Source organism: Diaphorina citri, unplaced genomic scaffold (assembly GCF_000475195.1).
Source record: "Diaphorina citri unplaced genomic scaffold, Diaci psyllid genome assembly version 1.1 scaffold1751, whole genome shotgun sequence".
NCBI lineage: Eukaryota > Metazoa > Arthropoda > Insecta > Hemiptera > Psyllidae > Diaphorina > Diaphorina citri.
Window position 1 is genome coordinate 1 of NW_007379177.1, and position 27095 is coordinate 27095.

General features: G+C 41.4%; 1 protein-coding gene across 1 annotated transcript in view; it reads right to left on the minus strand.

The window, feature by feature from the left end:
• Positions 1 to 103: 103 nt before the first annotated feature.
• The window catches only part of LOC103517118 (Down syndrome cell adhesion molecule-like protein Dscam2), a gene marked incomplete at both ends in the record, with an annotated part of 61238 nt that continues 34246 nt past the window's right edge, over positions 104 to 27095 (minus strand). The window contains 27 exons of the mRNA XM_026829329.1: positions 104 to 180; positions 1645 to 1829; positions 2238 to 2251; positions 2518 to 2557; positions 5233 to 5526; positions 7789 to 7992; positions 9181 to 9279; positions 12438 to 12558; positions 13072 to 13148; positions 13289 to 13423; positions 13645 to 13836; positions 15606 to 15761; positions 16014 to 16160; positions 17516 to 17635; positions 17944 to 18012; positions 19772 to 19876; positions 20117 to 20265; positions 20627 to 20774; positions 21289 to 21462; positions 21630 to 21710; positions 23152 to 23229; positions 23492 to 23661; positions 23971 to 24082; positions 24661 to 24729; positions 25293 to 25499; positions 26147 to 26272; positions 26621 to 26749. Coding sequence (XP_026685130.1) covers positions 104 to 180; positions 1645 to 1829; positions 2238 to 2251; positions 2518 to 2557; positions 5233 to 5526; positions 7789 to 7992; positions 9181 to 9279; positions 12438 to 12558; positions 13072 to 13148; positions 13289 to 13423; positions 13645 to 13836; positions 15606 to 15761; positions 16014 to 16160; positions 17516 to 17635; positions 17944 to 18012; positions 19772 to 19876; positions 20117 to 20265; positions 20627 to 20774; positions 21289 to 21462; positions 21630 to 21710; positions 23152 to 23229; positions 23492 to 23661; positions 23971 to 24082; positions 24661 to 24729; positions 25293 to 25499; positions 26147 to 26272; positions 26621 to 26749 — 3478 coding nt within the window. The remainder of the gene's footprint in view (positions 181 to 1644; positions 1830 to 2237; positions 2252 to 2517; positions 2558 to 5232; positions 5527 to 7788; positions 7993 to 9180; positions 9280 to 12437; positions 12559 to 13071; positions 13149 to 13288; positions 13424 to 13644; positions 13837 to 15605; positions 15762 to 16013; positions 16161 to 17515; positions 17636 to 17943; positions 18013 to 19771; positions 19877 to 20116; positions 20266 to 20626; positions 20775 to 21288; positions 21463 to 21629; positions 21711 to 23151; positions 23230 to 23491; positions 23662 to 23970; positions 24083 to 24660; positions 24730 to 25292; positions 25500 to 26146; positions 26273 to 26620; positions 26750 to 27095) is intronic.

Sequence of the window (27095 nt, forward strand, 5' to 3'; positions counted from 1 at the left end):
CGCCGGGAATCGAACCCGGGTCTCCCGCGTGCAAGGCGAGTGCAGTGACCACTACGCCATGGGAGCTGACTTTTAAAAGTTAATATGAAGCTCGGAGTCTTACTCACCTTGGCTTTCTGAATGGGGATCTCTCAGTTTACCCCCTTGTCTTCTCACTTTGGTATACTCTGGCTCCCTCACCTGAAATCAAAAATCAAAACACATAGGTACAATATTTAGTTTAGTTGCGTGAACGCAGTAAATAAAGGTAGAAACACACTACTATCACGTCACGTGATCTCATGGGGAGTCAGAAAGATGTAGTTCAAAGTTTCCCATAATATTGTAGGTGATCTCGTTCAGGACAGCCACACCACTATCACGTTACGTCACCAAACCGGCAGTTTAAATACTCACGTTGTTTGTGGCAGTTTAAATACTCACAATGTTTGTGGCAGTCTAAATACTTACGTTGTTTGTGGCAGTCTAAATACTTACGTTGTTTGTGGCAGTCTCAATACTTACGTTGTTTGTGGCAGTCTAAATACTTACGTTGTTTGTGGCAGTCTAAATACTTACGTTGTTTGTGGCAGTCTAAATACTTACGTTGTTTGTGGCAGTCTAAATACTCACGTTGTTTGTGGCAGTCTATCCCTAGTTACCTAGTTCAGGTGACGTGGTGGTAGTGTGTTTATACCTTTACAAGTTTTAGCCAGCTTAGTTAGTCTGGATGGTAGCGCGTCTGCCTTGTAAGCGCTGGGTCACGGATTCGAGTACTACCCGAGGCGACTTTTATCCTAAACGAATAAGATAAAGTATAAGTAGTGCTTTATTTAGACTGTCTGAGTCAGTCTAAATACTTACGTTGTTTGTGGCAGTACAAGTAGAACACATAGAGAGATGGCAGTCCGATTAGAAGGAGAGAGAAGAACAGGAAGAGAGAAGAGAGCCAGCTAGAGTGAGAGGGAAGCTCTGTATAATATAAAAATTAATAACAAAAAATCTTGGCATTCTAAATACTTACGTTGTTTGTGGCAGTACAAGTAGAACACATAGAGAGATGGCAGTCCAATTAGAAGGACAGTCTAAATACTTACGTTGTTTGTGGCAGTCTAAATACTTACGTTGTTTGTGGCAGTCTAAATACTTACGTTGTTTGCGGCAGTTTAAATACTTACGTTGTTTGTGGCAGTCTAAATACTCACGTTGTTTGTGGCAGTCTAAATACTTACGTTGTTTGTGGCAGTCTAAATACTTACGTTGTTTGTGGCAGTCTAAATACTTACGTTGTTTGTGGCAGTCTAAATACTTACGTTGTTTGTGGCAGTCTAAATACTTAGGTCGTTTGTGGCAGTCTAAATACTTACGTTGTTTGTGGCAGTCTAAATACTTAGGTCGAGGAAAATGAGTAGCTATGACATATAAATGCGCATAGCGACCGGTGCCAGCATGGTAGGTAAACATTGGATGTTAGGATTATTGAGATATTGGGAAAAATCCTACAATGCTGCAGTGAGCACCAAAGTTGTGATATAATAACACAAAGAAACTGCATTTACATTTATTTAGACTGTCAGCTTAGAACAAGTTGTTCCATTTTTTTCGTTCGTTCTCGGGCTGATGGTTCTCGGTTCGTTCTTGGAACGGCTGCCCATATAAACTTACATGTCTCAGTTTATAGTCCACACTGGGGGTCTTGGGCTGATGATACACGAACGTACCACGTACAGAATGGTAAGGGCCGCTATACACATTACCACTGTATGTTGACTCTTCGTACGGGCTGGATATTGAGGCGGGAGACTTGGACAACTGGAATGTCGCGTATGGACAGATGTCCTCGATATAACCTGGAATAGAATAGAATAGAAATGGGATAGAATACATTTTTTTTTTAATAATACTTTTTTTTTATTTTATTTTTACAAATAAATTTGCAGAAAATTACTGAAACAAATATAAACAAGAAAGTGAAGGATGGTATTAATTAATTTTCTTTGTAAAAAAAATATGTTAAGTGTAAGTGGAGTCCAATGTGCGGTTGCATGTGTTGGACTCCACCGTAGATAAAAAAGTCATATAAGTTAATAAGTTAATAAATTAATAAGTTAATAATTGAATTTGAAATCCTTGACAGAAGGAACTATAACAAAAGAGGTTTTATCGTTCCGAAATCGAAGGAGAAAAAATTTCGAGAACGAACCTTATCTTTGTTGAGCACAAAGTTCGCCTCGGGCGGGAATCGAACCCAATAAGGCCTTTTTTGTGGCCTCTTTTGTTACAGTTTGACACTTGTACTAAATAAATCTCTTTTATTTTTGTCTTCTATGCAGAAACTTGAGTCTTCATTATTATCATTTTTCTAACTCTTCTTCTCCTTTTTTCTTCTTTTTCTTCTTCTTCTTCTTCTTCTCCTCCTCCTCCTCCTCCTCCTCCTCCTTTTTCTTCTTCATCTTTTCTCCTGTTCAGACGGCGTCGGCCTTTTTCGTCAGCCTCTCAACAAGCCCTAGGTTAGCTCACTCAGCTGCGCCTGATTACAATAACAACTCGGGGTCAAACTGGTTGGGTGGGATTGTACCTGTAGGGAGGGAGAGAGAGAGAAGAAATGTTAGTTTAGGGATGGGTTTTACCAAATTTATTTTTAGCTTCAGTGGTTGACCCGTCCTTTGTACAGGATCAGTGCGGCGTAAGAGGCACGACTTTGAAGCGCCGCCATTTTCATTCTTCAGAATGGAATGTGACAATTTAGTGGCCGGCATTACCAATGTAAAAAGATTTTTTTTTCGAGGTTTGACAAAGGGAACTGTAACTGCTATGGTCTTATCGTCCCGAATTTTTCTTTTTAGCTTCAATGGTTGACCCGTCCTTTGTACAGGATCAGTGCGGCGTAAGAGGCACGACTTTGAAGCGCCGCCATTTTGATTCTTCAGAATGGAATGTGACAATTTAGTGGCCGGCATTACCAATGTAAAAAGATTTTTTTTTTAGAGGTTTGACAAAGGGAACTGTAACTGCTATGGTCTTATCGTCCCGAAATCGAAGAGAGAAGGAAGACAGACAGGATAGGAGAAAACCAGCCGTTCCGAGAACGAACATTATGAAGATTGATGATACGAGTAGATGAGAATTGATAGTAAAGGAGACATTTGGTAATGCTGTGATATCCACAAAAGTTGTGAAAAAGACCGGCTTTACCACAAATAATTCATAATTTTTTCAGGGCAATCAACCAGTGAGATAGCAGCTTTTTCAACCCTTTACGTCAGGAATGCTCCAAATTTTTGGAGTCTAGCCTTACAGTAAAGGACAAAAATTAAGCTCGAGGGGAGGGGGACACTTGCTACGGGAGCAAGCGATAATAACGAGTCAAAGTTATTGTGTGTATTTTGTGGCCAAGAACATTATTCTAGTCTCTGCAATATGTACGCGTCGATGGAAAGTAGGCAGAAACTGATTGAGGACAAAGGTTTGTGTTGCCTGTGCCTACGAAAAGGGCATGTGAAAAGTAAGTGCTATTTATTGACGCGATACAAATGTTATCATTGTAAGAGAACAGGTGCACATCATCGAGCTATTTGTCCTATGTATTTCAAAGGTGAGAAAATTACTACGAGTAACGAGTAACTATTGCAGTCATGATGATCATGTAAGTAATGAGGAAGACGCGCCCTCACAGCCAAATCAGAATGAGATACCGAGTAATAGTACTCTGGTGAGTAATGAGACAAACCTGTGCTCAAAGGAAGAACGCTATAGTTACGTTTATTTACAAACGGCCACTATTACAGTTATGAATAAGCAGAAGAATAAATCTACAACTATACGCGCTATATTTGACAGCGGTTCCACCCAGACGTACATTACTAAGCGGTTATTCAAAGCCCTGGGTTTGGTAAGTGAGCAGGTTTGTAAGACGAACATTTATACTTTTGGTTCAGCTCAGCCCAAGACGTTGGATATAGAACGGACTCACTTGTCCGTACGTACAGAACAGGATAAGTACATTGATATACATGTAGGTGTCGTGCCGCTTATCGTCGGGCCGCACACAATGGATAAATGTGACAATGTACTAATCGATAAAATAACTATATATAAAAAAAAAAAAAAATGCCACACAATTCTTTCCATTTTAAGGGCTAGGTGAACACGAGAAAACCAGCAAAGTCCCATTACCTGACAATTAGTGGTCAAATGATTGAGCAGACCACACGGGGTCCCATCAGGGGTGTGCACGGGACAAATGAACCCCCAGGCATCCGTCCTAAGCTGTCTGGGTTCCGAGGAGCGCATCTCCTGGAAATAGGAACCTCTGTGTACGGCCCTGAAGTGAGACATGTATCGCATTCGATTGATGTTCTCGGCCATTATGACAAAACCTGAGGAGAATGGGGGAAGATAAGCGATTGATACATAAGAGTTAGAGTAGAGTAGAATATAATCTCTCAATCAAATCAATCTCAACTTATCTGTGGTAAGAGCTTTTTCACAACTTTAGTGGATATCACAGGATTACCAAGTGTCTTTAGTGCCTCCTTTGCAATCAATTTCCATATTTCAATAATCTTTTTACGCTGGTAATGCCACCACTCGATAAAAGTAGATAGTCAATTCAATTGTCCTCACGAGGCGGAGAACACCCCGAAATCCAAGCACAGCAAAGAGCGGAAAAAACTTCTACCCCGCCGGGAGTCGAACCCGGGACCTCCGGCATGCAAGCCGAGTGTGATACCAAATGCCTTACCTGACGCTTGCATGAGTTGTAGCGTGGAGTTTTTGCCCGCAGACACATTGCCTGTTGCGAGGAAATTGGTCATTGCACTCTCTATGCTGCTTGCTCTGAATGCTGCGTATATATCCGCTGTAAAATAGAAAAGTAAATTGCTGTTGGTGTTGGTGTTGTTGTTGTTTTCAAATGCTCGGAGTTGACTATTAGGTCATTTGGGTGCATTACTCGCTTCCGTGGATTATCCTAAAAGCCACAAGTCCCCCCCTGTCGCGAACGCGAGTTTTGTCTCCATAGATACTGCCATGGCAACCAAATAGTTGACAGGGTTTAGATTTTTTCTCAGTCTTGAAATTTTAAAATATCGATCTGCTCCAGCTCCAAGTTTGTAAAATTTTATTGTTGAAAATATAAGACGTTCCTTGTTTCTGAGTTTTGACATCAACATCTTCGTTCTTCCAAGTTTAGACAGAACTCCCAATGTATTTCGGACAGGGGGGGGGTTGGGTCGGCCCTAGAAATCTTACCTCCTTCCAGCGTAAGCGTAGTGAAGTTATACACCAGAGCCGTAGCTCCAATATTGTTATGGGCCGTCGCCCGGATCTGATAGGCAGTGCCGGGGGCCAAATTCCCTATCGTATACACACGCTCCGACGGCTGAACCGTCCTGGGCGGTTGCCAAGGTAACGCGACTCCGTGTTGTTTGTATTCGATCACGTGGTATAGCATCGGACAGCCGCCGTCACCCCACGCGTCTAGCCAGATGGACACGGCGGAGGAGTTGTACGTGAGGATTTGATGAACACTGGGCGCTATGGGCACTGGAAAAAAAAAATGAAAGATTGGGTTTATTAATTTATTTTATTAAATGAGGTATCATGGAGGAACTGTAACTGTCAAGTTCTATTGCCCCGAAAACGAAAGGAGAAGGGAAGAAAAATTAGGAGAAAGTCAGCCGTTCCGAGAACGAACTTTACCTGTTCAGGGTAAAATCCGCCCCTGGCGTAAAATGAACCGTCGCGTCAACTTGCTTACAAGGCAGACGCGCTATCAACCAAGTTAACTAGGCTGGCGTTGGATTATTTTTGAACACAACTTGCAAGAGTTCGAAGCGCCACACCGCCCGGCCTATATTAATACGAAATACAGTTTCATGGGTTTTTGGAACTTATCCCAGCCCTCATTGTAGATATTCACGTAACTTACCTAGAAAACGTAAGCAAGGTTCTTTATTTGTTTATAAATTAGAAAACTTTTCTGTACCAAAGACATGAAGACCTTGTTTAGACTACTGGAGTAAAGAGACTTTTCAGTCTGATTCTGGCAGTATAAACAGGGTATATTCTATTCTAACTTACCAGTGCCTTTGGTCCGTGTATGTACAATATCACAGGGTAGGCTCGTGCCTATTCTAGGGGTTGTAGCGTTAGGTAGCCTGCAAAAAGAACTTTCACAAAGGTCTTATCCGTGCCTTTGGTCCGATGTGTGTACAATGTAGCGTTATGTAGCCTGCAAAAAGAACTTACCAGTGCCTTTGGTCCGTGTATGTACAATATCACAGGGTAGGCCCGTCCCTATTCGATCATGGGCGGTGATGTACAGCTGATAGCTTGTTCCACACCAGCGTTAGGTAGCCTACAAAAAGAACTTTCTCAAACTTACCAGATAGGCAGTGCCGGGGGCCAAATTCCCTATCGTATACACACGCTCCGACGGCTGAACCGTCCTGGGCGGTTGCCAAGGTAACGCGACTCCGTGTTGTTTGTATTCGATCACGTGGTATAGCATCGGACAGCCGCCGTCACCCCACGCGTCTAGCCAGATGGACACGGCGGACGAGTTGTACGTGAGGATTTGATGAACACTGGGCGCTATGGGCACTGGAAAAAAATGAAAGATTGGGTTTATTAATTTATTTTATTAAATGAGGTATCATGGAGGAACTGTAACTGTCAAGTTCTATTGCCCCGAAAACGAAAGGAGAAGGGAAGAAAAATTAGGAGAAAGTCAGCCGTTCCGAGAACGAACTTTACCTGTTCAGGGTAAAATCCGCCCCTGGCGTAAAATGAACCGTCGCGTCAACTTGCTTACAAGGCAGACGCGCTATCAACCAAGTTAACTAGGCTGGCGTTGGATTATTTTTGAACACAACTTGCAAGAGTTCGAAGCGCCACACCGCCCGGCCTATATTAATACGAAATACAGTTTCATGGGTTTTTGGAACTTATCCCAGCCCTCATTGTAGATATTCACGTAACTTACCTAGAAAACGTAAGCAAGGTTCTTTATTTGTTTATAAATTAGAAAACTTTTCTGTACCAAAGACATGAAGACCTTGTTTAGACTACTGGAGTAAAGAGACTTTTCAGTCTGATTCTGGCAGTATAAACAGGGTATATTCTATTCTAACTTACCAGTGCCTTTGGTCCGTGTATGTACAATATCACAGGGTAGGCTCGTGCCTATTCTAGGGGTTGTAGCGTTAGGTAGCCTGCAAAAAGAACTTTCACAAAGGTCTTATCCGTGCCTTTGGTCCGATGTGTGTACAATGTAGCGTTATGTAGCCTGCAAAAAGAACTTACCAGTGCCTTTGGTCCGTGTATGTACAATATCACAGGGTAGGCCCGTCCCTATTCGATTGTGGGCGGTGATGTACAGCTGATAGCTTGTTCCACACCAGCGTTAGGTAGCCTACAAAAAGAACTTTCTCAAACTTACCCGTGCCTTTGGTCCGTTGTGTGTACAATGTAGCGTTAGGTAGCCTGTGTGGGCGGTGATGTACAGCTGATAGCTTGTTCCACACCAGCGTTAGGTAGCCTACAAAAAGAACTTTCTCAAACTTACCCGTGCCTTGGGTCCGTTGTGTGTACAATGTAGCGTTAGGTGGCCTACAAAAAGAACTTTCTCAAACTTACCCGTGCCTTTGGTCCGTGTATGTACAATATCACAGGGCAGGCCCGTGCCTATTCGATTGTGAGCCGCGTTAGGTAGCCTGCAAAAAGAACTTTCACAAAGGTCTTATCCGTGCCTTTGGTCCGTTGTGTGTACAATGTAGCGTTATGTAGCCTGCAAAAAAAACTTACCAGTGCCTTTGGTCCGTGTATGTACAATATCACAGGGCAGGCCCGTGCCTATTCGATTGTGAGCGGTGATGTAGAGCTGATAGCTTGTTCCACACCAGAGGTTTTCGAGAAGGTAGGTGTTGGTGTTCTGGACTCGGCCTTGGATCCTGGGTATGTGAACTTCTTCCCAGTCCCCGTGATCCCGCTTGTAGTTTATCGTATAACCTGGACATAACATATTAAGTTTATCGTATAACCTGGACATAACATATTAAGTTTATCGTATAACCTGGACATAACATATTAAGTTTATCATATAACCTGGACATAACATATTAAGTTTATCGTATAACCTGGACATAAACAAAGTGATATTAAGGTTCATCTTTGGAACCCCTGGCTTTCGACTATCTATTCTGGCTTTCTTCTCTTTTCGCTCTCGGGGCAGCAGCTCCCTCTATCCAACCACTACCACAAGAACAAATTGCAAACATATCTGAAGACGATCTGGCTCTCGAAAACTTTCAGTCAACCCTGAAATACGAGGATTTAGTCATTACTCCTAACCATTTCCTTGGTTTGAAACGAGATGTTCTCATACCAGAGCAAGAAAGTTATGATACTAAGACTGGAAAATCGACTACTTTCCAGAACTTGGTACAGTTTTGGAAGAAGGGTAACGCCCATTTGAATACGTTTTGGAAACATTGGTATAATCAGTACGTTGTGTCTTTGCGGGAGAGTAAGCGTACAGGATTTAAGCAGGGAAAGGTATGCTCTATTGAACCAAGGGTTGGGGAGTTTGTTTTGATCAATGTTTATCAGACCACTCGAGTCTAATGTAGCAGTTGTTTCATTGCTAGGAAATAATGTTGTTGTCAAATGTCAAGGATTGGAAGAAATAATATAATGCGCATAGCGACCGGTGCCAGCATGGTAGGTAAACATTGGATTTTAGAATTATTGAGATATTGGGAAAATCCTACAGTGCTGCAGTGAGCACCAAAGTTGTGACATAATAACACAAAGAAACTGCATTTATTTACATTACATTTACATAACATATTAAGTTTATCGTATAACCTGATCAGTGGTCACATATAAATTTTATCGCATAACTTCACTGTATAATGTGCATAACTGGTTAGGTTTTTACTTTTTAGTCCAGCCTAGTTAGCTCGGAAGATAGAGCGTCTGCTTTGTAAGCGCTAGGGCGCAGGTTCGATTCCCGTCCGGGGCAATTTTATCCTGAAGGGATAGTGTTCGTTCTCGGAACGGCTGGCTTTCTCCTATCCTGTCTTCCTTCTCTCTTCGATTTCGGGACGATAAGACGTTAGCAGTTACAGTTCCCTCTGTCAAACCTCTTGGAAAAAAACTTTAATAGTTACACACTGACAGAACCTATTTACTTGCCTAGTATAGGGATACTGGATTCTACCCTGTCTGTCCATTTCAAATGTAAGGCATCTAGTTCTTGAGCGACCACGATCAATTCTGGAGGTTCTGGAGGCACTGTGAAACAAAATTGAGACTACTTGAAGACAGGGGCACGGTCCGTGATAAGGGTTTGTTGGATAACCCCGGGTTTTGATTCTCAGAGTTGGCAAAAACATTTCCAAGCCTAGTGCGACACCACAGAGGTTTTTCTCACCAGTGCCCTAAATCACCAAAGTATGGAAAAGTATCTTACAAGTGTAATAGCCAATGGAAAAGCAGAATTTTGAATTTGGACGAATCATATCGAAATATGGAATTGTAAATACTTTTCCATACTTTGGTGATTTAGGGCACAGGATGCTAAGAGCATAAGTGCTGGAAAGAGCACAGACCTATAAATACATCTCTACTTTATCTCCATAGGAGGTGCCTCTGTCAGTACGAAGTATTCTGTTAAAACAAACTACCTACCAGAGGAGTGAGAATAAGGTACTACGACTACGAGTGGAGCATAACATGTAAATGCAAATTATTCAATTCCGACTTTTTTTCAGGCTATCGAACCCAAAGCTTACCCGGTTGGACCGCGACCTCCTGTCACCCTAGCAGATAACACATGGTTCCTACCCAGTCGATTCAAAGCGCAAGTAATGAAGAACCTGTACCTCCTCAAACGAGAACATATGTGAGTTTTCCCCCTCAGTTCTAAAAATTTCGTTTCTGTTGAGAAGTGCGTCGACATTAATATCCATTGATATCCAATGAAACCAATATAAAGAAGATAAGATCAAAGGATTTTGCCGAACTGGGGGTAAAAAGTTGGACGACAATAGTGTAGAGTTAGAGTCGTAGACGTTCTAATGCAAGCAATAACGTATGAAACAGTCCAAAACAGACTCAGAATACTGGCGTATTTCCCACATCACAGCCCAGTTGGAGTGGGAATTGCCCGAGTATTGACTCACAAGGAGCCTCAGGCGAAACCTTGAGGGGGGAGAGGAAGAATATATGCCATTGCTTCAGAAAGTCCATCAATTTGCAGGTATAAAAATAAAATGAACAGTTTCCACAATCACCTCCTAAAATATCCTCCAACCTCTTTTGCCTTCCACAGTTTCGTCGCCTTTGTGTTCCTCCTACCCATCGTTCAGATGACCCTCTTCAACACCGCCATCGGGCAGGACCCGAAGAACTTACCGTTCGGTGTCGTCAGCTATGATACCCCGAACGGATTCGCTGACTGTCGGCCAGATGCGTACCATGGCTGCCTTCTGGACAGTTCGTATAACTACAGCATCACGTGTAAATATCGGGAGCATCTGCTGAAGAAGGACTTTGCGGTGGTGAGTTTTACAGTTTACTCTGTTAACTTTGTGGTGAAGCTGAGACCCTGTTCAATTTTTTTGTGGGTAGATTCGTGGAGCTTAGCACACCTTTGGGACCCTTGATACCTAAAGTCTCTGAGTGGGTTCTGTGTATGGTGCTAATGGGTAGATCTAGCCCTACCACTTTGAGGACAAATTATGAGACCAGTGCCCAATTTTAGAGCGAAATGTATGTCAAAGTCCAGGCACCTAATTTATAGGTTTTGATATCGCAGCAAATCTTTAGTCCAACATGGTAAGACGTAAGATTCATATCATATGCCTGAGTATTGTGCATTAGAAGTTCCGAGAATTGGCCTCCTCCTCCTCCTCCTTCCTCTTCTTTTTCTCCCCCATTTCCTTATCCTTCTCCTTCTCCTCCTCTCCATCTCCTCTCCTGTCCTATTTCTTCATTTCCTCCTAACGTCCATACTAGGACATTCTCTGCTACGAAATAAAAACGATGGAGGGGCATTAAAACTTAAAATAATACTAATAATAAAAATAGTTTCCTCGAGTATCGAACCCCCGGACCGTCTTACCTGAAGTCTCATACCGACTGTATCCAAGGCTAGAGACTTCTCATTCACATACCACGAGAGAGTGCCAAGCGGGTTGCCTACGTGTTTACAATCCAGGCTGACGTTTAACTTGTAAGGTGTCACGATGGTTTGAGAGAACGAAACGATTTTGGCTGGCACTGGAAAGCGAAAAACAGTAGAGAGTAGAAACAATATTAGTAATTCCCTTAAATTGTAACATTTTATTACAATAATATTTTTTTTTTAATTTGCATCATCTCATCTCATTTTTTTTTTTAATTTGCATCAAAAAGTTTTTAATTTGCATCATCACATTCAGTAGCTAACCAAACCACGGTTCATGGTTAGCCCAGTGGTAACGCGCTTGCTTGCCATGCAGAAAGTTCCAAGGCTGGAGGTCCAAGTTTGATTTGCGGAAGAGTCGTAAGTGTTTTCGGCTCTGTGCTTGAATTTCAGGGTGCACTCAGCCTCGTGAGGACAATGGAGTAGCTGTCAGGTCAACCTGATAGTAAGTGACTGGCCTTAGAAAAATCAATACCTCTCAGTTACCTAAGTAAAAGCGCAGTATACGGCAGTTTTCATGTTGATAGCTACATAGTCTTATGACTCTTTTGGGCCTGTTCACACTTGAACTTAAAGTTTAAGTGTGAACAGGCCCATAAGACTATGTAGCTATCAACATGAAAACTGCCGTATACTCCAAGTTGCAGTCTAGATGTGAAATCCGCCTTAGTGTTCACTTGAGGACGAGTTTTCTTAGCTTATGCATAATTGGAAATGTGTCAGTAGCGTAAAATATTCTCATATCAGTCTTTAGCCGGCCACTCACAATCAGGTAGACCTAACAGGTACGCCTGAACAGGTCCGCCTGTGAGTTCTATCTGACAGTGAGTGGCTGGGGTCAGGTATCAGGTAGACTTGTTCAGGCGTACCTGTCTCTGTCAGGTCTACCTGATAATGTGGTATGCCTTACGAATAAACTTTCCTAAAGCTTGTCATAACAAGGTTGTTTTAATAATCTTTTTATTTATTTGTATTTGTAAGAACACTTTAATTAATACAAATAAAAAAAGATTATTAAAACAACCTTGTTCTTTTTTTTTACAATTTTAAAACATAGTAATTTAAGATTACAAGCCAAACACCTCGTCAAATCTGTCTCCAGCTGGGAAGGTCCCCTCCACACTTGCCCCATTCCCGCGCTGTACGGCCAAACCAATCCTTTGGTAGAGGAAGGATTTCGCCTTAACGTCACCTGTCTTTTCGCAGAGCCGGTTCCCAATCTCATCAATGAAAAGTAATTGTTCTAGTATAAAGTTCAATTTACCTCTGACTATAACACTGTAGGTAATTTCATCTGAGCCATGATTGTTCTCTACTTTACAAGTGTAGTTCTTCTGGTCTGAATATTGGATCTCCTTGATTACCAGACCACCGTGATCCTTGAGCTGAAAATCAGAGGAAGAATAATGAAATTTCTAAAACAATTTTCGCAGAGCCGGTTCCCAATCTCATCAATGAAAAGTAATTGTTCTAGTATAAAGTTCAATTTTATTTACCTCTGACGATAACACTGTAGGTAATTTCATCTGAGCCATGATTGTTCTCTACTTTACAAGTGTAGTTCTTTTGGTCTGAATATTGGATCTCCTTGATTACCAGACCACCGTGATCCTTGAGCTGAAAATCAGAGGAAGAATAATGAAATTTCTAAAACAGATAGGAATAAGCTAGAAATATGGAGGTATAGAATAGAACATATCCTTGTTTATCAGACCACTCGAGTCTAATGTAGCAGTTGTTTCATTGCTAGGAAATAATGTTGTTGTCAAATGTCAAGGAACTTGACCACTAGGACATTCTCTGCTACGAAATAAAAACGATGGAGGGGCATTAAAACTTAAAATAATACTAATAATAAAAATACTTTCCTCGAGTATCGAACCCCCGAACCTTCTTACCTGAAGTCTCATACCGACTGTATCCAAGGCTAGAGGCTTCTCATTCACATACCACGAGAGAGTGCCAAGCGGGTTGCCTACGAAATTGTTTCTTCAAATTAAATTGATCCCAAGGGCAACGAAAACCTAGACCCTCGACAAATGGATTGTGCCTGAAGGCATGTGATGTGGTCAAAACATTGTTCCATTCAGGAAACGAGTCTCGATTTACACTCACCTCCCTCGTTGGTCCTGGCTATGAAAGGCTCCGAGAAGGGGCCTTTGCCTACGCTATTGTACCCGCGTACCACGATGGCATACTTGGTGTACGGGGTTAAACCTGGGATACGAAGCTCGCCCTCATACTGGTTGTCTGAAAACAAAAAGTTGTTGTTGTTGGTGTTGTTGTTGTTTACTAATGCAAAGGAATTGATTATTATGTCATTTTCCTACGCGTGTCCCAATATTTTCCTACAATATCATTGCTGGCTTCCACGGCAGGGCAAGTAATTAAGTGTGCTGCATTCATGGGTGATTGATGTGAGCTTAAAGTACACCAATGAACCTCTCCAAAAATTGAACTATGAAGCTTACCTAATTCGACAGACTTCAGTGTATAGGAGGAAAGCGCCAGACTGGACCCGGAAGAAATCTGGTACCCCACATCATAACCGAGTAGGACCCCATTCCAAGATTCGCGGGGTGGGGCTTTCCATTTGATGAGCAGTTCGGTGGGGTCGACCACCCCGGGGTCGGATGTGACCTCCCTGGGGGCACCGTTGGGAGCTGCAAGAAAGGGGGAAAAATATGGTCAATTTTCTCATAATGATTGTTATCTTGTTATCAAATGCTAGGAATTGATTATCAATTTTCTAATGTAGTTTATGTACATAGGGTTAGGTGGAATAGGTGGTGTGAAAAAATGATATTCACAAATAGAGGAAGAGGACTGACACAATACTTCCCATTTAGATTTGTAGATTCGTTGAAGCTTAACCTATCTATTGGGGCTGTTTGCCCCTACACCCAAGCCAAGAGGAGAACATGGGTGACAAGAATTTAAATATGCTTAAAACTCTTCTTCTTCCTAGCTTTTTCATATTTAAACGGGTTTAAATCTCGGATTGGGTGGACTGTTGGGCTGAGATTTTCTAATCAGCCAAGGGGACTGCTTGATCTGGGAGTTGAGGCTGGTTTTGACCTGGTTCGAGACCTCAACCAATAAGTGACGAATTAACTATCTAGGTAGGAGGCACTCACTTAACTACTTTTACTATTGTATACTTGTTCCTACTGAAAAATAAATTTAAATAAAGCACTGTTTATACCGATTCCAATAGTGTCCGGCGTTCCTTTGTATGCTTAACACAATAATAGATAGTCCTTTTTTTCAAGACAATGTTAACGAATTTCAACCTTATCTGTTTAGAATCAAATCCGCCCTGGGCGGGAATCGAACCCGCGGCCTAGCGCTTACAAGGCAGACGCACTACCAACCAAGCTAACTAAGCTGGCAGGAATATTATTTTATCTAGCATTTCACGTTGAATACACCAGTTCACAAAAGACCATTGAAGTTAAGCATGTTAAGGAGGTCTCTTCTTGATCCTTTGTGTGCCGCGTCCGCGTCCACTTTTGTTTAGGACTAGAATAGAATAGAATAATATTTATTTGTAATTAATGTTTAAGTACATTTTTACAATATTTATTTGTAATTAATGTTTAAGTACATTTTTACAATATTTACTTGTAATTAATGTTTAAGTACATTTTTACAATATTTATTTGTAATTAATGTTTAAGTACATTTTTGTACTTAAACATTACTCCTTCCATCGTTTACAGATGTCTGATTCTTTCGTCAGAAGTTTTCCGCTCTCATCCTCTATGTATTTTGGTGCTCTTATAGCTTTAGCTCTTTCTCTTCTCTGTGCTGCAATTTTAAAGATCTTATGTGGTTCTTCGAATAGAATAGAACTAAGAAATATTTTTAGTTTACCTATCTGCTTCGCCGTAACTGTCCATTTATCAGATTTTGATTAAATTTATGGGTATATTAAATGAACTTTTAAACTTTTATTTTATTGATAGGTAAATTAGAAGTAAAATAAATGAAAATCCCTCAAATGAAGATCCCTCTATTGACCTACGTATTCCTCTATCAAACCTTCGCTTTCGGGACGATAAGACCTTAGCAGTTACAGTTCCCTCTATCAAAGCTCTAACCCCCGGGGTGACAAAGTAATAGTAATAATAGTGCTTATTTATACTGCTCGCATAGGACTGAAAAGTCCCTTTACTCCAGCAGTAGGCTACTACTATTATTGTGGTCAAATTCTCAAATTATATGAGGATAAAATTCCATACCTCGGCTGGGATTGAACCCACGCCCTCCTGTTTACCAGGCGAGCGTCTTGACCACTACACCACCGAGGCAGGTTAGTGAGTTTAAACTCCGTTTAGGTAAGTTTGATTTGATCCGATTACTTAATTCGAGAGTTAAACTTAACCCTAGTTTAAACTTTGTGGCCCCCGGCCTGAGAAAAGTTTCTTACCATCTTCCAAGGTTCGGCAGAAGATCACATCACTAAGCGTACCATCGCCTGCTTGGGTGAAAGCCATCACTTGAATACTGTAATTGGTGAACTTCCCCAGACCCTGTAGCGAGGCACTTAGACTTGAAGTGTCTTTAGTATCACTCTCCAGAGATTCTGGGAAAAAAATATGAAGGAATATTATTATTATTTTTTTAAAAGAGGTTTGACAGAGGGAACTTTAACTGCTATGGTCTTATCGTCCCGAAATCGAAGAGAGAAGGAAGACAGGATAGGATTAGTAGGGAATGACAAAAAGGGTAGTAGGGAAGTAAATACTGTGAGATAGGTGTCATACCTATTTTTTTTTTTATTAGTTTAAGGTTAAGGAAAACAGAAAGCTGGTCATAATATTATTATTAGACTTACCATACCAATCTTCCGCAGGATAATACACGACTTTGTACCCCTGTATAATACCATTCCTCGCTTCATTAGGCACAGTTTCCCATGTAATTTTCAACGTGGTTGATGTAACTGAGGAGCAGGCTATGTTTTCTGGAGGTAAAGATGGCACTGGAATAGGAGAGGGGAAAAAATTAACCGATTACATTACTTTCCTTCCTATAGGATATGGAATAACTAGAGATATTATACATCGTGAGGATGGTCACGATGGTTGACTGCGGTTCAGGACGAGCCAGCCAATTTAACATGGCTAGAGCTAGAGACCATCAGCCCGGTGTATAGCAGATACATATGGAATAAGGAAAGTAAAAAGGAGCAATAAAGCTAATGCCAATACCACCACCCGGCTTTCTATCATCATTACCTTTTTCCTCGTTATATTATTTATTACATTTAACTGGTTTACTTTCTGATAGATTTAGATGGTTTATCTTCTTTTGCATTTCTATGGTTTCTCTCCTCTTGGATTTAGACGGTTTACCTTCTCTTGTATTTGTATGGTTCACACTCTTTCAGATATCTGTTCGAGCTGGTTAGGGTTAGCTGTTCTTCTCAATAGTTGCACAGCCAGAAGCTAGTCTACTCTCTGTTTAACGTCCCTAGCTAGAAAATCTTACCTAGAATCTACATCTTCCGATATTCTCTGTCCTTCATTCTTCCATCGGATTTCCAGTGGATTATCTCCCTCTGCCTTACACAAGGCGAAAGCTAAAGCCGCTACAACAACAACAACATCGTGAGGACTTGTGCTTGTTCTTTAAAGAAACTTGTTCTTTTTAATTAAAACTATCAGCTAGTTAGGCTGGTTAGGGTTAGCTGTTCTTCTCAATAGTTGCACAGCCAGAAGCTAGTCTACTCTCTGTTTAACGTCCCTGGCTAGAAAATCTTACCTAGAATCTACATCTTCCGATATCCTCTGTCCTTCATTCTTCCATCGGATTTCCAGTGGATTATCTCCCTCTGCCTTACACAAAAGATGTGCTTTCTCCCCTTTCTGTACAGTGACGTGTTTCGTTTTTTGTGGAAAGTGTGGAGGCGCTGCAAAAGAAAGTAGAGGTTGTAGATTTTTTGTCTGAACCAAAACTGCTAGTGTACAATGGATAGCGTTAAATATTCTAAATTAAGGAGCGCGGTAGCTCTCCGCCCCGCGAAGTCAAGAAAGTCTGACCGCGCTACTAGATTGAAAACCTTGGGAGTTATGCAGTGATGTAAAACCCTTTTGTTAAAAAAAAGCGCTTATTTTTATTTTAATTTACTTTAATAAGAGGCTGAGTGGGTCGCATAACAAAGCAAGTGGCCATTCTTCCTTGGGAAGGATGAGACTGAATAGTCCCTTTATACAAAACTGTCTCAGACGCCAATTCCTGATAGCTTGTTAGGATAGGTGATTGTAAACCTATCCTAATAGCTTGGTAAGAGAGGTGGTTTGTAAAGCATATAAGACTCACAAGAGTTAAGCTTACCCATTGCTTTCTTCCAGGTTATGCTAGGTTTGGGATAGCCCTCTGCTTGACAGTGTAACGTAATGTCATAGCCAGCCTTGATGTTCTGGTCCAGAGGCTCAAATGTCCATCGCGGTGGCACTGAAACATAGAGTAAACTAATGAACTGTGGAACTCAGAAAAAGAGCAATTAGACCAGCCACTCACTATCAGGTAGACCTGATCAGGTTTGCCTGTCGGGTCTACCTGATAGTGAGTGGCTGGCCTTACGGAACCAACCTTGAAAGGTCCGATGAGAAAGTTTCTATTTTGATTCGTTCAATTGGTACCTAGTGACGTTAAACCATAAAAAAAGTCACTTTTCCCAACGTCCAATTTTCAGGAAATTTCCATTTTTCTTTTCAGGAAATCTTTTGAAGATTTTCGTAGCTAAAATAGTATTAACTTACCATTGACTGTGAGTTGTACACTGGCTTCATCTTGACCTGCATTGTTATTCACCAGACACGTGTAGTTCCCTGGAATCAAGAATAAAGTAAAATAAAAGAAATAGCACAAAACCCGACACCGCAGTGATCCCGTACAAAGGACGGGTCAACCACTAGTAATATTAGCAGCAGATTGCCTGTGCTTTGCCACGAAATATCAATCATATCTCGAGATCGGTTTAAATTTCGGCAAAATCCTCTCTTATTGCACATCTAGAACATAATATTAGGAATATCCCTAAAGGGGCACGGTTAGCCCAGTGGTAACGCTCTTGCTTGCCATGCAAAAGGTCCCTCAACACGAGAACACCAGAAAGTAGGATGCAGAAGGTCCCTTCCAATTCCACCATCGACGAAAATTTGCACTTGTTTTTCGACCGCAAATATTGCAACGGGTTACTTTCTGGTGTTCTTGTGTCGACCCAGCACCTAAATGGGAAGTATTGTGTCTCATATCGCCCATCTGATGAGAGGCATACTACGGGATGGGCATGCTACGACACACACCACATGAGTCTAATGTAGCAGTAGCAGTAATGTAGCATTGCTACGAAATAAAAACGTCGGTGAACCACTCATCTTCTTGGCCAAAGTGGGGCTTTTCACCTACTTAAGAATATGAGCAGATTTTTTTTTTTTTTAAAAATACCTTTTTTTAAAGTACGGATTCCATCGGAAATACTCACCAGAATGCACCGAGTGAATCTTCTCAATCACCAAACGTTTAACTTCACAGCATAACTGGTTAGGTTTTTAGTGACGGGAGTTGTAACCTTTATTTAGTCTCGCTGGAGGACGTAAAACTGAGACAAAACCAGCCCTGTCAAGCCACAGACAATAACACTGGCTCTTTTGAGGGTACCTGAATGAGACTATGGTCAAGTCCGTCTCAGGAAGTAGGGTACAACAACATAATTATGTACCTGAATATCCCTCATTAGACCCCAGAGCGAGCTCTCTGGCCTAGGTGTAGGGGCGAACAGCCCTAAAGGATGGGTTAAGCTACTACGAATCTCTAACCTTTATTTGGCGACAAGCTACCGGCTAACCACCTCCTCATATAAACCTCACCTAGCCTGAGTGGGGCCAGGAAGCCATCAGCATGCGATTGTCCAGACGACGATTAGTCACCCGTTAACTTCCGTGATTCATTTAGAACAGCCTAGTTAGCTTGGTTGATAGCGCGTCTGCCTTGTAAGTGCTAGGTCGCGGGTTCGTTTCCCACCCGGGGCGGATTTTATCCCGAACAGATACTGTTCGTTCTCGGAACGGCTGGCTTTCTCCTATCCCGTCTTCCTTCTCTCTTCGATTTCGGGACGATAAGACCTTTGCCGTTACAGTCCCCTCTATCAAACATATTTAAAATAAAGTTTGATAGAATAGAATAGGTAGAATAGAATAGAATGAAATACACCTTGTTTATCCTCCCAGAATGAGACTGGAAAAGTCCCTTTAGTCCCGCAGTCTAAACAAGGTCTTGTTTATTTTCATAGGTCTTGGGTGCGATTGTCCAGACGATGGTGTCCAAACGACGGTTAAACAAAATTGTTTAAGAAGATGGATACAATAAATGATAGAATAGAATAGCATATACCTTGTTTATCCTGCCCGAATAGGACTGAAAAGTCCCTTTACCCCAGCAGTCTAAACAAGGTTTCGTATATTTGATGGGTTAAAGAATAATACATACAAGTAACAATTCAGTAAAAAGACCTTGCTTAACTAGAAAAAAATGTGTCATTTACCTTGCATTTACCATTTACATTTACCATGATACTGAGTCATTTACCTTGTACAAGTAGTTGAATGGTCATCTCAGCCGTACCATGGTAGTTGGTGGCTAAACAGGACAGCGTTCCCGAATCCTGCCGTAACACATTGGCTATACCCAGCTCTGAAATCATGCCATCCTCTAGAACTTGCTCTCTGATTGTATATCTACGAAAAATAAGGAAGAATGTTTGTATGTAGCAGCTTCAGCTTTAGCCGAATGGTGATGAGTTGACGACAGAAGAAAGAAAAGATATTAAGGAGCGCGTAACAATTCAGTAAAAAGACCTTGCTTAACTAGAAAAAAATGTGTCATTTACCTTGCATTTACCATTTACATTTACCATGATACTGAGTCATTTACCTTGTACAAGTAGTTGAATGGTCATCTCAGCCGTACCATGGTAGTTGGTGGCTAAACAGGACAGCGTTCCCGAATCCTGCCGTAACACATTGGCTATACCCAGCTCTGAAATCATGCCATCCTCTAGAACTTGCTCTCTGATTGTATATCTACGAAAAATAAGGAAGAATGTTTGTATGTAGCAGCTTCAGCTTTAGCCGAATGGTGATGAGTTGACGACAGAAGAAAGAAAAGATATTAAGGAGCGCGGCAGCCAAGTCAAGAGAGTTTGACAGCGCTATTAGAGATATTATACGCCATCGTTTCACATCTGCCATACACTGGGATGATGGTCTCTAGCCATGTTTAATTGGCTTGTCCTGAACCGCAGTCAACCATCGTGAGGACTTGTGCTTGTTCTTTGAAACTATCAGCTAGCTAGTCTGGTTAGGGTTAGCTGTTCTTCTCAATAGTTACACAGCCAGAAGCTAGTCTACTCTCTGTTTAACGTCCCTAGCTAGAAAATCTTACCTAGAATCTACATCTTCCGATATCCTCTGTCCTTCATTCTTCCATCGGATTTCCAGTGGATTATCTCCCTCTGCCTTACACAGAAGATGTGCTTTCTCCCCTTTCTGTACAGTGACGTGTTTCGTTTTTTGTGGAAAGTGTGGAGGCGCTGCAAAAGAAAATAGAGGTTGTAGATTTTTTGTCTGAACCAAAACTGCTAGTGTACAATGGATAGCGAAAATAAGCGCCTTAAGGAGCGCGGTAACTCTCCGCCCCGCGAAGTCAAGAAAGTCTGACCGCGCTACTAGAGATTAAAAACCTTGGGAGTTATGTATGCAGTGATGTAAAACCCTTTTGTTAAAAAAAGCGCTTATTTTTATTTTAATTTACTTTAATAAGAGGCTGAGTGGGTCGCATAACAAAGCAAGTGGCCATTCTTCCTTGGGAAACGAGGAAGAATGGTTACTTCCGCGTGCAATATGTATGCCTCAAGTTACTTTTTTCGTAGGGAATCGAATCCGGGCGATCTGAACTACTTACAGTTGACCTTGTAATCCCCTGAAATTCTTGGGTTTTGGAGCAAACGAATAGGTATTTCCCATTTAGTCATTAAGCTAATAAATCGCGAATGTTTTTTTTTTCTTCCGCGGGAATCGAACCCGGGTCTCCCACGCGCTACTTACAGTTGACCTTGAGAAAGACGACCTTGCTGATCCCCGACCCGATATTGTTCTTCGCCTCGCACAGATAATGGCCTTGGTTGAGTTTGGCAACATTGCGGAACTCCAGCGAGCCATTGCCATGTTGCCGGACGTTGGACTCGTAACTGAAGTCCTTGTATTCCGTAGCCTCTACACCTGAAAGGGAAAAGAACTACTGACGGACTGACCAAAATTTGAGTTGCCAAAATGACACAGGATAAATTCAAAGTACCTAGTATTATAGTTCATCCAGATCAATGTGACAGCAATGAGTCATCAACCCAAAATGAAGGAACCAATCAGATTGCAGGAAATCCTTACACTGCGGAACTCCAGCGAGCCATTGCCATGTTGCCGAACGTTGGACTCGTAACTGAAGTCCTTGTATTCCGTAGCCTCTACACCTGAAAGGGAAAAGAACTACTGACGGACTGACCAAAATTTGGGTTGCCAGAATGACACAGGATAAATTCAATAATTCAAAGTAGTATTAGTATGTAGCATGTAGTCCTCGTCTCTAAAAACCGGGACCGGGAGTGTTTAGACTGCGGGAGTAAAGGGACTTTTCAGTCTCATTCTGGCAGTATGAACAGGGTATATTCTATTCTATTCTAGTTTTGATCAACTTGTTTAATAAAGTAGTGAATTGGAAGATTGGAACACATAACATGCCTTCCCTTCAAGCACACTCCATTTGTCAAGGTTTACCTTGCCTTTGGGATCAAGTTAGGTAACTTGTTGAACTTCGTATCTGGAGGTTGGTGATTCGAGTCCAAGACAAGTAATAAAATTTATCGAGGTGTATTATTAAATGGAGAATGGCGTATGTGAAGTTATACAGTGCTTTTAAATCCCTTTTCATTGTTCAGTCATCTACCTGGTGTTCTCAGGGATGGAGAATCCGTCCAGTGTCCAGACAAACTGAGGTGGAGGATTTCCCGTAGCTTCACACTTGAGCGCAGTTATACAGTGCTTTTAAATCCCTTTTTACTGTTCAGTTATCTACCTGGTGTTCTCAGGGATGGAGAATCCGTCCAGTGTCCAGACAAACTGAGGTGGAGGATTTCCCGTAGCTTCACACTTGAGCGTAGCTTCCCCTTTTAGAGATTCTCTACCATTGCACATGTGACATGTCTGGCACATTGATCTGGACACACTATAGTATGTGGTTTTGATCAACTTGTTTAATAAAGTAGTGGATTGGAAGATTGGAACACATAACATGCCTTCAAGCACACTCCATTTGTCAAGGTTTACCTTGCCTTTGGGATCAAGTTAGGTAACTTGTTGGACTTCGTATCTGGAGGTTGGTGATTCGAGTCCAAGACAAGTAATAAAATTTATCGAGGTGTATTATTAAATGGAGAATGGCGTATGTGACAAGCATACAAGTAGGTGTATGCACTATGCAATTAAAATTTCATCATAAGTACCAAACAATTGGTCCAATCAAAATCGAACCAACTGTTACTGCGAAAGAAAAGGAAAGAGAAGAGAACAAAAGGGGAATGGGGAACATAGATAAAGTTACCATCCCTATCCCAATAACTACATATTCTCTTTTATTCTATTCTGTCTATTTCAACCCAAAAAATACCACTTCGTGGCATAAAAAAGACCCCGCCAAGTCGTTCCTCCCAAAATAAATCAAGTGCCACAAAAAAAAACAAACTCCATCCCACCCCAAAAAAGATTAGAAATCAATTTTGTACCCCGCCTTTTATTCACTTCATAATTTGTGTCCTCCTCCTTCACGTAGTAGGTACCTACCTTTCTTTCCCCTCATTGCACTCCTCTTTCTCTAATATTACTTCTGCTTCACTGCATTGGCGGCGTGCCACCTACCTTTCCACTTGAGCGACAAAGCCGGGCCTGGCTGCAGGGTTTGGTCTGTGAATTTGTATATCAGTTCAGGACTGGCGTCTGAAATAAAACAGGAGGCTCTATCAGTGACGAGTCGTGAAATTTTTAAAAGGGGAACATAGATAAAGTTACCATCCCTATCCCAATAACTACATATTCTCTTTTATTCTATTCTGTCCATTTCAATCTGATTTTAAAGTAACAATTCTGTTTGAGGAGTATGATGTGTCATCTGGCAACCCAAACTCAGGGTGTAATTTCTGGACACGAAAATACGTATATAATATACCTTAATTAAGGTAGTTTAAAGGTTCATACGTACCTCCTAGTTGTATTTCACACGTTGCTTGCACCATATCATATTCGTTACTTATAAAACACTGGTACATGCCCTTGTCCTCCTTGGCTACATTTCGGATTAGAAGTCTCTCATCAGTCAGGTTTATTTTGAGGCGATTTGCGTTGGAATTGAGCATTTGACCATTGTGATACCTGAAGGAAAATAGAATAGAAAGAAACTGGAATTGTCTTGCTGGGGGACGTTAAACAGGGAGTAGACCAGCCTAGTCTGACTGGGGGACTTTAAACAGGGACCATATCAGCTTGAAATTCGCCTTGCTAAAGAATTAGCAAAGGTTGAGTGCCAACGGCATCAACTCGAGGGCTGACGAAAAACGCCGACCCCGTCTCAACACGGAAAATCTGGTTGGAAAATTTTCGCCCGGGCCGGGGTTCGAACCCAGCACCTTCGGGGTGAAAGTCAGTGCTCTTGACCACTCGGCCACAAAGGTGGGTACTTACCACAGTAATGATTGAGAAGACACTGGAAACCCGGACACCTTACAGTGTATGGACACATCCTTCCCCAGGTCTATCGTTTCTAACTGAGGTGTGATTTGAATAGATAGAGGAGCTGAAACGAAGAGATAATATAATCATTTAATTGAAGACTCAGTAACTTTGTGAAGGTCCATTTTAACTATTTATTGGGTTGTATGGAAAAAGGGAATACTACTTCACTTTTGTATTCCTTTTCCATAAAACCCAGCTCTACGTATGCGAGTAGCTAGATACCTAATTAACCAAATGAATAACAAGTTGTGCCGATGTTCATACCCACAAATAGCTAGCAGCTACTGGGGAACAAATCGTTTGTGGATGTAACAAATTTCTCACTTCTATCAGATGGGGCATATTTCCTCTTTGAACGATGTTTAGATTTGTTTGATAAAGGGAACTGTTACTGCTAAAGTCTTATCGTCTCGAGAGCGAAGAAAGAAGCAGACAGGATAGAAGGAGGGCAGCCGTTCCGGAACCAACCTTGAAAGGTCCGATGAGAAAGTTTCTATTTGGATTCGTTCAATTGGTACCTAGTGACGTTAAGCCATAAAAAAGTCACTTTTCCCAACGTCCAATTTTCAGGAAATTTACAATTTTTTCTTTTTAGTAAATCTTTTGAAGATTTTCGTAGCTAAAATAGTATTAACTTACCATTGACTGTGAGTTGTACACTGGCTTCATCTTGACCTGCATTGTTATTCACCAGACACGTGTAGTTCCCTGGAATCAATAAAATGAAGTGAAAGAAATAGCACAAAACCACTATTAATATTAGCAGCAGGTTGCCTGTGCTTTGCCACGAAATATCAATCATATCTCGAGATCGGTTTGAATTTCGGCAAAATCCTCTCTTATTGCACATCTAGAACATAATATAAGGAATATTCCTAAAGGGGCACGGTTAGCCCAGTGGTAACGCTCTTGCTTGCCATGCAGAAGGTCCCTGGTTCGAATCCCACCATCGACAAAAATTTGTACTCGTTTTTCGACTGCAAATATTGCAACGGGTTACTTTCTGGTGTTCTCGTGTCGACCCAGCACCTAAATGGGAAGTATTGTGTCTCTTCTCGCCCATCTGATGAGAGGCATACTACGACACAGACCACATGAGTCTAATGTAGCAGTTATTTTGTAGCAGTAGCAGTAATGTAGCATTGCTACGAAATAAAAACGTCGGTGAACCACTCATCTTATTGGCCAAAGTGGGGCTTTTCACCTACTTAGGTATATGAGCAGATTAAAAAAAAAAAAAAACACTTTTTTTAAAGTACGGAAATACTCACCAGAATGCACCGAGTGAATTTTCTCAATCACCAAACTCGACGCGAACTCATCCACCCGGCGAATAACTATCGAGCTCCCCACACTGCTGCCACCCTGTATGTTACCGTACGTTGAGACACCCTGTATGAGCTTGCCGTCTTTCTTCCATTCGAAGCTGAGGGGGAGGTCTCCCTCTAGGATTTGACAAGTGAGCGCTACACGCTGACCTGAAGAGAAGAATTTGAACGGGTTAACAATCATAAAATGGTTTGAAAGGGTTAACAAAATAATCAGAAATGGTTTGAAAGGGCTAAAAAATAATCAGAAAATAGTTTGAAAGGAAGTAGTATTCGTTTTCCATACAACCCAATAGTTAAAATGGACCTTCACAAAGTTACTGAGTCTTCAATTAAGTAAGTATTTAAAAAATCAAATCATGAATTTTTTGTGGTAAATCACAGAGCTTTTTCACAACTTTTGTGGGTACCACAGCATTTCCAAATGCCTCCTTTAGTGTTGATTCTCATTCATCATCAATCTTTTTACTCTGGTAATGCCGCTACTAGTGGCTCCTCGATTTAAGTACGTTCTCCAATGTTCCCACGAGGCTTTTATATTTAGATGGTTCACCGCCTCTCATATTTATATGGCTTTCTTCCTATTAGATCTAAATAGATTACCTCTTACATTTAGATGGGTTATCGCCCATTAGATTTAAATGGTTTGCCTCCGCACACATTTAGATGGTTTATCTACCTAGATTTTACATGGTTTACCCCCTATTATATTACATGGTTTCACCTTTTCTCGTACTTAGATGGTTTATTTCGCCAGATTTATATGATTTACTCCTATTATATTTATATGGGCTTACCTTCTCTGAGTATTCCAGCCAGGGCAGAAGGCATGGGCAGGATTTTGGGCGGTGTGGATACATACACTTGTACATCGCGACGATGGAACTGTTTCTCGTGATTTTTGGCCTGACAGAGATAGGTGCCTGTAACAAGAAGACCAAGAAATCAGTTGGGTGGAAGAACCGAAGGGAGAATCCCGGTTTGCTGGAAATATAAAATAGTGAGAAGTTCTTGGTCTGCCTGTCTGTTACTGAAATAGACCTTTTTTTGTTCTGTTTGGAGAAAACGGCTCGACCGTTTATGATGAAATTTTTTGTGGTTGTTTAGAAGAGTACTGAGAGTGACATAGGCTGCTTAAATTTGTCATATTTGATCTTGATTCAAAATGGCGGAGCTCCAAAGTCATGCCTCTTACGCCGCGCCTATCCCGTACAAAGGACGGGTCGACCACTTGTCTGTACTATACAGGGTGTGTCATAGTAGAAGCTTACCTGAATCAGTCAGCTTATTGACATTCTGTATCCTGAGAACTCCGTTGGGGAATACTTTGTGTCTCATATCCAATGGTAACAGTTTGCCTTCCTTTTCCCATGTGATTGTTTCGATAGGATACCCGCCGACTGGGCTTTAAAGTAACAATTCTGTTTGAGGAGTATGACTCAGGGTGTAATTTCTGGACACGAAAATACGTATATAATATACCTTAATTAGGGTAGTTTAAAGGTTCATACGTACCCCCTAGTTGTATTTCACACGTTGCTTGCACCATATCATATTCGTTACTTATAAAACACTGGTACATGCCCTTTGTGTCATCTGGCAACCCAAACTCTGGGTGTAATTTCTGGACACGAAAATACGTATATAATATACCTTAATTAAGGTAGTTTTAAGGTTCATACGTACCCCCTAGTTGTATTTCACACGTTGCTTGCACCATATCATATTCGTTACTTATAAAACACT